The sequence below is a fragment of the Uloborus diversus genome, chromosome 3 (assembly GCF_026930045.1).
Source record: "Uloborus diversus isolate 005 chromosome 3, Udiv.v.3.1, whole genome shotgun sequence".
In the NCBI taxonomy this organism is placed as follows: Eukaryota; Metazoa; Arthropoda; class Arachnida; order Araneae; family Uloboridae; genus Uloborus; species Uloborus diversus.
The window spans coordinates 181,163,168-181,179,708 of NC_072733.1; the positions used below are offsets into that span (position 1 = coordinate 181,163,168).

The following is a 16,541-nucleotide window of genomic DNA, read 5'->3' on the forward strand; positions in this document are numbered from 1 at the left end:
AGTTTTGGTCTGAGCGAGAGTTATTTTTTTTCAACATTCAAAAGTATCATACATGATAATTGTGTAATACAGCTATTAGAACTCCATTTTTTAAAGAAAAATTAAAATTTTCTGTGTATAGCAAAATATTCTTTCTTTATAGTTTAAAGTAATGTCTGTTTTAATGATACACTTGACTGTTGAATGAAAAATAGATTTATATTTCCTTGTGGAAAAACCCAAAAAGCAGAAACGTCAAAATTTTGAACTTTAATGAAACGCTTAAGCGAAAAGACAAAAATCACAATTCAGATGTAAAAAATTTTCAATCAATGCAAAACCTAGAAAAATCGAATACAAAATAGGAAATGCAAATTGCAAAACCAAAAAATAATTTACCAAAAGTTAAAGAAACGTATAAGGTAAGAACAAAACAGAAAATTTTGAACCAAAATGTTCGAAATTTCAAATGAATCATTTAAGCAAAAATTAAGAACTGTTCATAAACTAATGCAATAATTTGAAAAAAGAGCAGTAATGTCTAGTTTAAAACTTCAAAAAGAATGCGGAGCTTAGAAGGAAATAGCTTAGAAATAAAATGACAAACAAACAGTGAAACTATAAACTAAATGCGAAACATTTAATAAATATAGTTTTTTTTTTTTCAAAGTGACTAAAATTGAAAACATGAAGAAAATTTTTAAAAAATAAAAATATTAAAGTATCACTGCAAAAGTTCAAATCTAATTAAAGATTGCTGAACCAAATAATCAAATCTTACATATAACATACGACGTGCTTAAATGCATTGCCAAATTAAAATACTAGTGCAAATACAAAAATATGCTAAAAGCAATAGAGTGTAGGTTGAAAGTTTAGTGGAAAACAGGAAACAAAAATGAAAAAATCGAAGTTTATACTGTCCGTTTTTCATGAGAGGGCACTTCGCCACGCCTCCTCGAACGCAGAATTCCGTTTTACGCGGGGGTGATCGGTAAGCAATCCACGCGCTTCTAAATTAGACAAAACCAGACATCCTTAACTTGGACGTGTATTTTAATGTGCAAAAAAGTCTTAGTGTCCTTTACATGAATTGCTTCACTTGTCTGTTGTCATTTTAGTTATTATTACACTTTAAAAAGTGCTGCTTTTACACCAAAATCCTATAATCCGAACATACCGTCTGCCGAAAACAGCGAAATCGAATCATCGGATACCCGTGACGAGGGAGGAGTCAAATGCCTTCTCGTAGAAAACAGACAATAGTTCAAAAGGGTTATTGCCAACCTAACATTAATGACAGCGAACGGTAATTCTTCTCATATTGGCTATAGAACAAATTACGTACTAAAAGTTCTTTTAACTTTTATATAATTGTTTCAAGTTCATCAATCATAACACGTATCTTTTAACATAAAATTTCACAAGAAGTTTTAACTTTTTCTAAACTACACATATGATTAACGTACCTTTTTTTTACCTCGTGAAATTTTGCTTTAATATTCAAAACTGCTATTCTGATACTTAAAGCCTCACTTTAGATTTTTGTACCTTTTGGCTTAAGAATGTAAAGATTAATTATGAATGTATAGTAGACATCAGTTCCTTATCAGATAGTTACTACAATTAAAAATAACGTGACTAGCGTAACATCAACTATTAAAACAATTATTACCCTCTTGATGTTATTCGATTTTGGGCTCACAGGAACTCAACTGTACTGAGTAAGATTAGTATATTTTTTGATTCCTTTTTTAGCGTAATGGTACAGATGATGGCGAATTCGTAGTATATACTGGAGCAGACGATATTCAAGAAGTGGATCAAATCTATACTTGGAATAAATCAAGGTTTGTAAAAACAAATATTTACTAACCTTCAATCTTCTACTTTAAGCTTAAAACGGTTTTTGAACTAGAAACCTGTAAACTCGTTTTGAAATCTGCATGGTTTTTTATGCTATGCTATACTTTTATTTGTCACGACTTGAAATGTATTTAACTTTATGAAGGGCAATTTGTATAGATGCAAAATTTTGTCTTTCTATCTGTATTAATAACAAATAGAAGAGATCATTTCCAACATAACATTCAGTTCAGAAAGATACTATGGCTAACAATTTAAAAACAGTCATAGCTATGGAAGGTTAATATTTACAAGCCAATCTCTTTTTATTACTTACTAGCTGCGTCACCCGGCTTTGCACGGTCTACCTCGAAAATAAAAGTTATGTCAAGTGACGCGTGCTCAACGATAAGGCTTGAACAAAAAAAAAATCTGCAAAATTTCCCGACTGATCGCGGGAAAATAACCGAAAAGGAAAAATTTTAAATCTCCCGATTACAGGAAAAGCCTCAAAACAAAAGCAAGAGTTTTATTTGATCACAGTCGAGAAAATAATGGTCACAGATCTTTCTTCTCATTTATTTTATTTACGCTAGTTAAAATTGAGCTCGAGGCAGATGATAAATTTCCTATTTAATATTGATGTTCTTTCACTCAAAAATGCTTATAACTTTACTTAGACGAGAGTCGAACTTGCCCCTCCATACTTCAAAATCTTTTTGAACATTGAATGTTCTCGGTGATGAAAATTTAAGTACTGCATCACACATTTTATTAAATTTTCCTCACGTTTGTCAACAATTATTTCGGATTGGAGCCTCCGTAGGTCTGCGGCAGAAGCTTCGCTTCCTGTGCCGGAGATCGTGGGTTTGATTCCCACCGGAGCCCGGGGTGTCATTACCTCTTTTCGTACTTTAAATCTTTCTTGTGTTGTCTTCTATGTAAATAAAGAAGTCAAACCTCTCGAGGGCTTGACACCCCATATCTTCATATTGATTACGATAACTATGACACGACAACAACAACATTACATCGGATTTTCTAAAAATATACAACAACATAGCTTCGGATTTTCTAAAAATATACCACAAAAACATTACTTCGGATATTCTAAAAATGTAGATGTAGTTGTAAAGACCCACGAATAGAATTTAATTACTTGCGCTTAGGAATCTGAATTGTGTGACTGGAAATTAGTACTCCAACGGAAGTAATGAACTAATGCTTGGTAATGGATTTTTTTAAAAAAATATATGAGAAATTTTATCGAATTATCCCAGTAAATTTAAAAGCCCCTTACGAAGTAAATAAAAACCCAACACTTCAAAACGGAATCAGTCTTGTATCAATTCTAAACATTAAATTAGTTTAGAAAGTTGAAACGATTTAAATTTGAAATAAAGCTTGATTATATAAATATGAAATATTGATTTCTCATTGCAAGTGTGTTCTAACTTGGAATTAGAATGCGACAGCAAGACAAATTGAAAGAAACATTTAGCCTCAGATTATTCATTAACTAAATTTAACCGGTCAATAAGCTCATTAAACTTACTAAAATTATTTAACTTTTCCTCACACATGATAAAGATTAAAATGAATGATTAGAGTTAAAAGTTAAAACTTACATTTACTTTCTTTGTTCAAAGCTTGGAATTCGACGCAGTTTGATTTTAATGCAAATGACCCAGTTTCGACTTCAATCAGCTGGCCCTAAAATATAATAATAGGTAAAACTTCCTTTTTATTTTTCAATGCTGCAAATTGAGGCATGTATGTAAAGCTGTAAAACTCTAGGTATTAATCGTTTGGAGAATCTTCTTGAGAATATCTATGAGAGTAATTCTCAATAATATATATTAGTAAGATATATTCGTAATGTGAACATTCCAAGTAAATAAATATTAAATTTTAATGGAGTAGGGTCTGGTGAGGTAAAGTGGTCATAAAATCTTAGGTTTTCAACTTGGGTGAATAATAAATACAATAAATTCTTTAAACACTTTAACTTCTTTTTTGTTATGTTACATTGCATTATTAAAGAACACGGTACATTGAATTTCAGGGAAAAAATATTGATTTGAGTAGTTTTATAAAACTTTCATTTCCCTATGTATTTATGACCTCTTTACCCCATTTGGTAGGGGAAAGTGGTCATAGCATGGGGTAAAGTGGTCATAGTTAAAAAGAGATGCAAAGCCGTTACAAATAACCCTATATTTGTATATTTCGGTTATTTTTATAGTTATAAGTATATGCACGAGTATATACGGGTATGCACGAGTATATGCGGGCATACACGAGTATATACGTGTCGTGTAAGCATCAGTAAACACGTTCATACAAGAGTAGATACATGCATTCACATGCCCACTCAAGTATATACGTGTCACGTGTATGTACGAACGCGTAAGTATATACGCGTATCATATGGGGGGGGGGGGCGTGTAAGCACTTGTATCTCGAGTATATACGTACATACCTGAGTGAGTATATACGTGTAGAGTAGACGTAAATACGCATATATAACTGTACATACATATACGGGTATACACGCGTTAGTTCGTGGATACATCCAGTGCGTGCTTGGGGTACGTGTCTGCTCACGTTTATAGGGGAGAGTGTTGTACCTTGGGACACTTTTCATATTTTAATTTTCAACGTCAATTATTTGAATCAAAATTAAAATCTAAAAGTCACATTAAAATACCCCAACACATTTCTATGCAATTAGCTTTTTTAATTTAGACAGTTTGAAAATAAAATATTGCCAGCCATTTAAAGTAAAACTTCCAAGCTGTCCCAAGGTACAACATCCTATTGTACTTTGGGAAACATCCTATTGTGCTATGAGAAAGTGTTCATGATCCAGGAAACAGCCATATACTTGAACTAATTTCGCATCAGAAAACAAAAAAAGTATTTTTTTCATGGTAGTGAATTAAAGCATGAATAATTAACTATGAATTATGAAAAATGAATTATTATCCAGCATTAAATGTGTTTAAAAGACTACATATGATTAGAACATTGTTCCATGTTTCTAAACATATCTGAATTATTAAGAACCATGCATATGTTGTACCTTGGAACGTGTCCTAAGGTACAAAATGTTTGGCTGTCCCCAGGTCCAAAGGTTTGGTTTAAGAAAAACCAAAATAATGGTCAATCTAGATGCACTATCTTTATTTTCTCATGAGCAAAATATTTAAAGTACTTCTTTTTTGTAACAAAATAATATTCAGTTGATTAAATTTACAAGTACAAAGACAAAAAATGAAATAAAAATAAAGAATATATTTACTTTAGAGTCATGAAATTTACTTTCACAAAATCGTCAATTTTACTCATTTGGTGCTGATTTTTACTATGGCACCATTTAGTGGTGAAAGTTACTATTAAGAGATTACAAAAACAAGGCTGCTAAAAATAGATTCTTAGAAATTAGCAGTGTCCCAAGGTACAACCCTTTCCCCTATATATGGAAGCAGGAGTATATACGTATGTTTACGTGTAAACAAGATTATATATCTGTATAGACGTATATACGTACATTTACGTGTATACACTAGTGCATGTATGTATACACGAGTATGTCCGCTAATATACATGTATACTTGCAAAGTGAATTCAAGCTCTTGGGCAAAAATCTAAGGGGTGTGAGAGGAAGATAAGAAGTAAAGAATCATAAGGAATTCATGGTCGCTAACGCGCTACATGCACAAAAAGCCAGAAACTGATGGATGCATAACATGTCACAAATGTGTTACATAGATATGATTTCATCCAACATTTTAGTCTTTAAGAAATATTTAGATCCGTTGTTGAAAGTTACGGCCTGTAATAGCTCTAATACACGCATCGCAGCAAAGACACAGCGACTGATGAAAGTTTTTCAAAAGTTTCGTTATTGCAACAGAGAGTGCTCTGTAATTGCGACGCATCAGCTGCAGGCCGCAAATTTCATCAATCGCTTTAAAACTTTCTTAAGACCTAAAATGTTGTGTAAAATTGTCTTTCTGGAATAAATTTCTGACCTGTTTTGCATCCATCAGTTTGCGTGCATGTAGCGCGTCAGCGTTTTGTTTGCGACCATATGTTTCTCAGGATTCTTGCTTCTTATCCTCCCCTCTAACCCTTTTTAATAATTTGCCCAAAAGTTTAAACTCACCCTGTATACATGTATATTGTATGCTAGTATGTAAGTGTCTACTCGCGTACGTATGCGTATGTACATGTTTACCTGAGTATATAATTACTCGTATATATACGAGTATAAACGGGTTTATACGCGTATAGTCGAATGTATATCTGTATAGATAAAAAATACTTGTAGATACCCATATACGTGTTTATTGGTGCATTTATGTGAATACGTATATATACGTGTCTACACGAGTATCTGCGTATGCATATGCATACAATCGTACAATTAACCCTGTTTACTGTAAAAACAATACCTATTAAGTGCAATTAATAGTTAATTTACATCTGCTTTATACTAAAAGATAGACTTTAGAAGAATAATATTCGTTTAAGCGTAATATTATGACCACTTTACCCCATTTTACTTAAATTGTTTTTAAAAAAATATCCAAAATAGATTCAACTAACTGCTAATGAGTAAGAGCTCTTGAGACATGTAGGAAACTTCCTGCGCAGTCATTCGTTTCATAATTCTAACAAACAAAATTTTCCAAGGAAGTTAGTTAAAAGAGGTGTTTAGATTTAAAAATTTTTCAAATTAACACAAAATATTTTTTTACGAAATAAAATTTTGCCAGTTGTAAAATTTTGTTTTCAAAACGCAGTTTCTAACTGCCTTAACCTAAAATCAAATTTTGACATTCATTCGAACATTTATTTCCAAGCTATAGCCATTTATTTGACGTACCCCCACTTTACCCCATTGACCACTTTCCCCCACCAGACCCGATTTAATGAAAAAAATGTATTGCCATTGTTTTAGTGAATATTCATACAAACAAATGCAGTACATTCGTAACAAGAAGTTCGTTCGGAACTAAATGTACCTAACTTATTTTCGACTCGTACATCTCTGCGTCATCACATAACTCATAGCACATCACATATAACACATAAAATAAATTCAAAACATAGGCAAACGATGCAGTTAGAAGAAAAGATTTTAAAATATGCATTGATTTGAGTTTTAAGTTCAGTGATGCAAACTGAAACTAATTCTAGTGTTGTTCCTAGAGTAAAATCGGTAGCCCAAAGGAAATATTTTGAAAGAAGCGTTCCTCATCAACATCAAAGTGTATAGACCAGCCTTATATGTCTTAGTGAGGTACTGTTATGTCACTGTATTAATTAGAATCAATGCTGGATTTACCTATAAGCAATATAGTAGCTTAGATTCCCCGCTTCCTTATGGGTTCGCAACTCTCGAAAATAATGCATGATTCGATCCCAAAAAAAAGGAAAAATACTTTAAAAAATTAATTTTACCGTCACTTTCTTGAACACCTTAACAATTTGGGAAACTTTAAACTTTGTCAAATGCGAGGAGGGGGGAGAAGACGCCAAAATGAGATATATTTTCGTGACTAGCATGTTCACATTTTGCTATTTATTTAAACGGGAACTCCGTATTTTGAAAGTTCTTTTGTTATTGCTTGCTTTTATATAACTTCTACTGCAATGTAAGAGCAAGCAATTGGAGAGCTTGGAAAGTACAAATGAAGTGCTTTAAGTAATTTTCATTGTTCTAGAGGCCTTGAAAATAATTTTAAAAGCTTCTGAAACTGCTTGAAAAGTGCTTTAGTTTTATTTCTTATCAGGTGTATAAAGTATGAATTGTTCTAATATTTAGGGTGCTACTTTCTCATTACCTATTTTCTAAATATTTCCAACATTTCTTTTACAGCTTTTTTTAATCTTGACCCTTTTCCAGTTAATTCAGTGTTGTGTTTGTTGGTGGGTTGAAGGGATGATCAAAAACTTACTATATACCAAAGTCGATGCGAGTAAGTGACAATGCGTTATAGTTTTTCCTCACTCGCTATTTTTCCCTCTGTCGATTGATATCAACGATTTGTAGAATCACGAGCAATTTTTGTTTTGTATTGTCTTCATTTGCAAACGAGTGTATATGTTTGAAAAAGTTTTTTTTTCCTGGTGTTTTTTTAGTTCCTATTACCCTGTGTAAGACCTCAAAATGCAGAATTTTTTAATGTATTTTTCAAAATTTTTCCCGGGGGAGAAACCTCGGGAACCCCTGATTAGAGATATTATACCTTCAACCCAAAGAAGGTCCCAGAATCACTCTCCTGCACCCCTCCTCTTCCAAGGTAAAAAATAAAAAATAAAAAGACTCCAGAATTTTGGGGAACAAAAAACACATACACACGGAGGAAAAAACACATAGTGAGAAAAAATCTTAAAAAATAGCTCTTTTTGCTATTGACATAATGTTATCCAAGCTACAAAAGGAGCCGTCATACCTAAAAGAGCTTAGGGCTCCACTAAGTTTAAATCTGGCCCTGTATGCGAGAGCATCTTTTGAAAAGTATTACAAAGTTTAAATTAAAAAGAAGCATCGCTTTTAATTGAGCAGACAATTTTCGGTGAAAAAAACCTTTTAGATCCACTGACAATATTTCGGATATTTTTTGAAAACGGAGCCTAGAAAGAGGAGGTTAAAGGTTAAAGTAAAAAGTAAGGGGCCATGTTGCATAAGTGTCCGTAAATTTTGTCGACGGCGCTGGTTGTACATAGTAAACAGTTTTATTTTAATATTTCTTAAGATATTTTCCTCCTCACTCGAAGTGTTCGAGGTCTGAAAAACTCGCGACATTGGTGACCTATTAAAGGACTGAATGAAATCATACAATATAAATAATTTTATTTGTTGTTTGTCTTGGTTACCAGTGATTGACTGAAACTAAGGTAGAGACGCGTTAACAGGATTGGCATGAGAATGTCTATTTTTTTCTCCTTTCAATGTGAAACTGTATTTTACACAGTTAGAAGCTAATTTGTCGATAGCAAATATGGGGTAAAGGCGAAATATTTCGTCCCACCTTTAAGTTTTGGTTTCTGGGTGCCATACGTTACGATCAATTAAGCGAAAAAAGAATTTTAATGCCACCAAAAAAGCATGCTATTTTAGCTTAAATACATGAAAAAGAATTTGCTTTCTGCTTTAAAAAAAATTTATTCACTTTTACCAGAATTGAAAATAGCTATCATATTTTCGTCCCCCTTCCAATACACCTTCTAAAAGAAGCAATATTGCTTTAAAAACCAGGTAATTACAATAGGTTAAGAGCTGTATAAAAGAAAAACAACACAAAGTGTGCACTTGAAGTGCATTAGCAATTGTAAGAGTGATTTCGCAACCCCCTAAACAACGTCGCAAAGGATTTTTTTTGTTCTTCGCCTCGGAGAACGTTTCGTGTTTCCACGAAGTGTATTGAGGACAACGTCTCCAGGTTCAGGTTCCTCCATATTTGTCTTCATAAACACGTGTTTGGTACTTAAGATGCACTGCATTATCGTCTTTTACTTGAATCTTCGTTGAGGACGAAAATTGGAACATCCTATCTGCCAATATAGTGGCTTCCTTTATAGCTTACCATAAGCAGTATGCAATATGTTAACTACAACTGAATACATTCTAATAAATCAGAAAGAGAGCACTTACAAATAGTATTACCATAACTCACGTTTTCAAAGTTCAGAATAAGGGCTCCCATACAGCAACGCAGAGGTCTTCCGTGTAAATAGAATAAAATTTACTTTAATAAAGTAGCTTTTCTTTCTTTCTTTCACACACACAGATTGAGGTTTCTGCTATTCCACTAGGGAAGCTTATACCTCTATTAATCCACAATGTTTCCAGAATTTTGTTTTCCAGGACAGTACACAGACAACACAATAGATGGTGGTGCCATCTATGAACAGTTCGATAGACAATTTAGAACCAGGCCAGGAGCTGAATAACTTCCTAGTATGGCACCCCCAGAGGTATCGTTTCACTTGGAGGACATTGTGACCACGAGCATATTTAACGTCGCCCAGTCACCATTAATGACGACGGTGGGTCTTCGACCAGTGAGGATCGAACCCGAGACCCTCCGGTCCCCGAGTCCAATGCGTTACCGATCAGGCTGCCACGGCCCCGAAAGTAGCTTTTAATTGTAAGATTTGAAAGAACACGTATTTCAAAACATTAACCTTTACCACAGCGAAGTAAAAAAACTGAACCCCCCGATATATATATATATATATATATATATATATATATATATATATACAGGGTGAGTTCGATCGAATCTGCCATACGAAATGGGGTGATAGAAGAGCCCAAGTGGGATATAGAACCACCCATTATCGTGTCCAATCCTTAACCGTAACCGAGTTATGGTAGATATAAGGAAAATGAGTAAAAAAACAAAATTCTGAGAAAACGACCAATTTCTGAAATTCTTGTATAACTTACAAGGGAAATAAGTACATAATTGGAAAGAGCAGATTAAATCCTACAAAATGACACCTTTTCCATCGAAATAGCCGCATTTTACAGCCAGATACAAGCTTTGAAACGTTGGACACACTCAGAATTGAAATGGCGCCAAAGTTTTCAATCGACATTTTCAAAAACAACCGTTTGAGCTACAATCGGTCAAATCTACCAAAAACTGGCCCATTTCACAAGCTTTCCGATCATACAACAACAAATCATATTGGGCTTTAAGTTCAGCAGAAATTTAGGCTTTTGGTTGAAACTGTAAAAATCTATATTCGTTGAAAAAGGAAAACCAGCAAAGAGTCCCCTATTTCTGTTTTAAACTTTCAGTTTCACGTTAGCATGTTGGTTTCTTTGTTCAAGAAAATGATATTTTTGTATCGAAATAATAATTTTTACATTTTATTAAGTGAAAAAACCCAAGAGATAACAATAAGTAGAAATAAAAAAGCATCACTTCCCATGTTTTCAACAAAGGAGAAATCATTAATAAAAAAGTTACACTAACATCAATGAGTACGTTTGATCAATCTTCAAAATTTACAATAGATGCTGAAATTGCTCGCCGCCACACCTGAAGCATGCTTTCGCCTTTTTGAGAACCGAAACAACCGTTGCTCCTAATGAAATTTCATCTCTTAGTTTTACTACGGCTCCATCAAACCGGTTGCGCAGTTCCTGCAAACTGGTTACTTCTGTTTTGTATACTTCTTATTAGAGCTGCTAAAAGAGTCCACTGGTGTCAGGTCTGGCGATATAGGTGGCTAAGGAATGGGACCCGTAAGATCAATACATTGGAGATACTATTCAGTTTGAAACTTCCGAACGGCATTTGAAAATGAGCAGAGTTACCACCGTGTTGAAAAATGATTTCCACTCTCTCCGAATCAGGAATAGCGTCCAGTAAGTCAGGCAAATGATGTTCCATGAACTCTAAATATGTGCTTCCTGCATTAAAACACCTTGAAACCAGTAATGTTCCCATCATTTTTTCTGAGGGCATACTCCCACTAATCCATTACGCACAATAAGTGTATGTGATCATATAGTATGTCATAATATGAAAATTTAAGAAGCTTGAGGGTATACGCTATGTGTCTAAAAAAGTTTGAGAGTATACGGCGTATATGAAGTATACCCTATGGGAATACCACTGCTTAAAACATATGCAGACCCATCAAATAATCGCTGGTTACGACCAGTCAAACATTTAAACTAAATCGAGTTTGGAACTTGGAGTAAAAAATGGATTTTGTTCAGCAGACTGATGCCAGTTATGCAAAATTATCATGCCCATATTAGAGTTCATTGAACATCATTTACCTGGCCTACGTGATACTATTCCTGTTCCAGAGAGAGAGAGAGAAAGTCATTTTCCAACACGATTGAGACCCAGCACATTCCTCAAATGTCGTTCGGGAATTTCAAACTGAAGAGTATCCCAAATGGATTGGTCGTACGGGTTCCATTTCTTGGCCACCTAGATCCCCAGACCTGATGCCAGTGGACTTCTTTGTTTGGGGATTCTTAAAACAAGAAGTTTACAAAGCAGAAGTAGCCAGTTTGCAAGAATTGAGCGACCAGCTTGATGAAGCAGTAGTGAAACTAAGAAATGAAATTTCACAAAGAGCAACGGTTGTTTCCGTTCGCAGAAAGACAAGAGCGTGTATCAGGTGTGGCGACGACCAATTTCAGCAGCTTTTGTAGATTTTGGAGATTGATTAAATGTGCTCATTGATGTTAGGGTAACTTTTTTAATATTGTTTTTTCCATTGTGAAAAGCAAGGGAGAGTAATTTCTACTTATTGTTATCTCTTGTTGTGTTTTTTCACTTAATAAAAATGCTAAAATTATTATTTTCAAATAAAACTATTATTTTGTTAAACAAAGAAAGCAGCAAGCTTCGTGAAACAAAAAATTTAAAACACAACAGGAGCGATTCTTCGCTGGTTTTCCTTTTTCAACGAATGCAAATTTTACACTGCTTTAAACAAAAGCCCGAATTTCTGCTGAACTTGAAGATCAAAATGATTTTTTGTTGTATCATCTGAAAGCTAGTAAAATGGGCCAGCTTTTGGTAGATTTGACCGATTGTAGCTCATACGGTTGTTTTGGAAAATGTCGCTTGAAAACTTTGACGCCATTTCGATTCTGAGTGTGTCAAACGCTTCAAAGCTTGTAGTTCGCTGTAAAATGCTACTATCTTGACGGGAAAGGTGTATTTGCAGGATTTAACCTGTTCTTTCGAAATGTGTACTTATTTTTCTTGTAAGTCTTACAGGAATCTCAGAAATCGGTCGTTTTCTCAGAATTTTGTTTTTTTACTCATTTTCCTTATATCCACCATAACTCGGTTACGGTTAAGGATTGGACACGATAATGGGTGGTTCTATATCCCACTTGGGCTCTTCTATCACCCCCTTTCGTATGGCAGATTCGATCGAACTCACCCTGTATATCATGATTGTGTCGTTTTCCAATGTTTCTTGATCTGCTGGAGAGGAAAATGTAAGATAGCGAAACTTTGGTAGACAACATTTTTTAGTGCCTCAAACTTTGATTGGCGCCTGCACAATTGTTATAATTGTATTCACGGAATCAGCAGATTGCCTTTTGTAAGTTACGAAGTCGTCACTCCCCGATATTTTCGTTCAAAAATCACCAGAAGTTTGCTTCACATTTGCTACAACTGACCCGTTGTGGTTACTAAACGCACAAATAAATGAACTTGAGAAGATAATGTCCATTTATCTACTTAAAATTGCCTGAATCGGCTAAGAGTTCCTAGTTATCTGTTTAACATGTAATAGTAGTTTAAGTTAATATTAATTATACGCTCAAATTCAGGTATTTTAATTTAATTCAAATAACGTTACAACAATGCCCATTTTCCTAAAAATAAGGAAAAACATATTATTATCATCAAGAGGTGATTGCCGTTTGTTTCCAAACGTTCTTCAAATCTTTACATATTTGTTATTTTCTTTTCAGAACTGTTACTACCTATGATCCTCCTTGCAATATGATTAACGGCTCAGGTAATTGTAATGTATTAACGCTTTACTTCATTGCCATAAATTATAAGTCAAGTTGTAAGTGATTACTTTTTCAATGTTTGCATTCAGTACATTTTAATTTAGAAAATTTGAACCGCTGTACTTACACTGTCAAAACTACGGGAGCTTTCTAAAAGCTATTTGGCTCCCTGGGGTGAAAACACGGTGCCTCATGATGCAATGGAAGCTAGGAAATGTGATCAAGGTGAATGGCGCTAATAAATGTGAAGAAGGATCTCCTAAATGCAATGGTGACACGTTGGCGCATGCGCTCGCTGACATCGTTCAACCACAATCAATGGCGGACGAAGCAAGTAACTACGAGATGCACTTCCACATTGAATGAAGTACGAAACTGGATTTAATCTAAACACTTCTGCGATTACTCTTCAAAATCTTGCGTACGTACAGGCATTTGATCATAGTATAACTTTTAAAGCTTTCGAACATATTTAAAAGTGTTTCAAAGAACGTTAATTCTTCAATTTGCCGTTATGTACATGTCTTGCTATTTCTATCATGCATACATTTTACCTAAAAATATCTATCAGCACTGGATAAGTAACATTTAATAATCAAAACGCTTAAACTAGATGATATTTGAAAAGTTAATTCAACTATTTATTTTGAATATGTGGTTTTACTTGTTTGTGTTGTCAGGAATCTTCTAGATTTTTAACTAGGAGATTTATTGTTAACAATGTGATGCAATCAGTAGGTGAACAGAAATTCTAACGGTGCTGCGTATCAACAAAACAGACCTTTAGAAGAGCTCGGGGGAAAAAAGCGGCGGTTTAAAAAAAAAATCTTTCTCCGGCTCGATTTTTTTTATTTATTACCTCGTGTAGTCAGCGTAATTGCTGGAAGCGAATAAGTGAGCTTTTTTCGTCACTCCAGTCAGAACGAAAAGATCGTTGAAATTTGTTTTGGCTTTTATCTGTCATTGAAAAAAAAAGTGCTTCACATTGAAAAGAAAAAGTGCTTATTTATCTTCTATACGGATAGTCAAATGTCGAAGCAGAAAAACGTACGTATTAATATGTTACTCTTGATTAAAATTTTGAACGTTTATGAAACGATTTTATTGTACCATGATAGCAATATAATTGAATATTTATGGTTGTTCCTGCAAATGATTTACAAATATCTACGCTCTTCATTTTCCGTACGATCGTGCTGAAGTAAATGCCAATAATAAATTACTGAGCAATCCAAGTTGATGTACGAAAATTAGTGCACGAACGGACAAATTAAAGTCATGAACACTTCTAAACTATGTTGGAAAGTTAAATGTAATCAAATACCTTAAAGTACAAATTTTAATCATTTTCAGAACTATTCAATGTGGAAAATGTACTGACTTAGTTCTTTTGTAACTCAAAACAATAAATAATATGTACACAATTGTATCCAAAAATACACACAACACGGGGGGGGGGGTCAGCTACGGGAAACAGATAGGGTGCTAATGTTCTGCCATAGGGTTCCATTTTTCACTGCGGTGCACGCTGGGTGAAGGATGCCAGTTTTTCACTTGTGTTAAGGGTGCAATTTCAGCACCGTATAAAGTGCCACTGGTGAACAAGCTTTTCACCCTTAAAAGGTGCCAAATGCAACCTGTAGTTTTAACAGTGTATATCATAAATTGGAATCTAAAGTGACTAATTTTACTGAATCACAGATGCTTGCTTATGCAGGGTAGTAAAATGATTAAAATATGCTTAGATATGCTTATAGTAAAAGGTCACGGAAAAAACGATTGCTTATTGAAAAATCAGGTGATATGATTTATGTATCTGTAATAAGAAAGATAATGTCAGTAATATAATAACATGAGAAATTTTACACTTTTAGTTCTCCCTTTTGCGCTACCGCATAAAAGTTGGAAGAAGTGAGAAATAGAACTACAAGATTTAAAACGTGTAGCAAAAATCATAATTTAGCACCAAGAGATGAAATGTTGCTTAACATGTATTTGAAAGGAAGGAAATGGGCTTAATTAAAAAAGTAATTCAGTAAGAATATCCTTAATTACAGTCTTTTTTTCTTTGTAATCCTAATTTTATGCATTTAAATTGCCCCAATGACTTATTTTCTAACGCGAAAAATTTAAAAGGTTGTTTAGTTGGATTCTTAAACTGGACCACCTGCCCAACATAGGAAAAAAATTACCAGTCCCCCAATAAAGGAAAACCATATTATTTTTTATTCTTCTACTAAACCATACGTTTTAACAAGATCCACAATCTCGCTCTTAAATAAACTTTTATACTACCTATTAATTACAGGATGTCCATAAAAGAATTATTGGTTTTAAGAAATCATATTGTGTTTACGGTAGGAGTTAGGCCAGATCAGTTGATTTTGAGGAATTCAGTAACTCCTCAAATTTTATGCTCACCATCTACAATTAGTTTTTTTCAACACTATGTAGCGCAGCTTCTTCATTTTTGTAGAAAATTCCATAAACGGTGATGTCTACGATGACGTGCTAGAGAAGTATGTTCTCCCTCAGTAGGTTGATATTGATGACTAATAGGGTTCTGTCTAATTTGAGCAAGATGCACCACCACCCTATTTCAATTTGCGTGCAAGGGACGCATTGGACACTCGATTTGGCAACAGTTGGGTTTTGAAAGAGCAGGGTCTACTTCTCGGTCCAAGAAGCCCAAGAATGAATCTGATGTCGTTAGCATTTTTTTAAGAATGGAGGATCTTATTAAGTCAGGATTCTAAGTCAGGATCTTATTAAGTGAGATCACTCTAGGATCTTTTTAACGCTCAGAAAACTCAAGAGTCATGGGATAATCAGTTGTATGGCAAGCATCACTAAACATAATGACCATAGCATGGCAAAAAGTTGACCACTATTTGAATGTGAGCCGTGCCACAAGCGAAGCACACATTAAAACCTACTAAATGGTAAAAACCTTCATAAATTAACCTCTAAGTACATGTACATAACATAAACCCAATTTTAGGATAGAATTTTGAAACTTCTCTTAAAAACATAAATTTTTTTTATAAACATCCTGTACTGCGTATAAAACTGTAGGAACACTTACCTGAGTTGATAAGTCTTCGTATTATTGAACTTGATACAAGAAATAATATTTTGAAAGTCTGAAACCCAAACCAAACCCAGGTTGCAAGACAAGCTGTGTAAT

General features: G+C 34.0%; 1 protein-coding gene across 3 annotated transcripts in view; it reads left to right on the forward strand.

Annotated features, from left to right (window-relative positions):
* LOC129218423 (scavenger receptor class B member 1-like) overlaps positions 1-16,541 on the forward strand; it is a 126,082-nt gene that overhangs the window by 67,705 nt on the left and 41,836 nt on the right. For all 3 annotated transcript variants that reach the window (XM_054852676.1, XM_054852679.1, XM_054852677.1), the window contains exons 6-7: positions 1,738-1,829; positions 13,310-13,356. In XM_054852676.1, the coding sequence (XP_054708651.1) occupies positions 1,738-1,829; positions 13,310-13,356 (139 nt within the window). The remainder of the gene's footprint in view (positions 1-1,737; positions 1,830-13,309; positions 13,357-16,541) is intronic.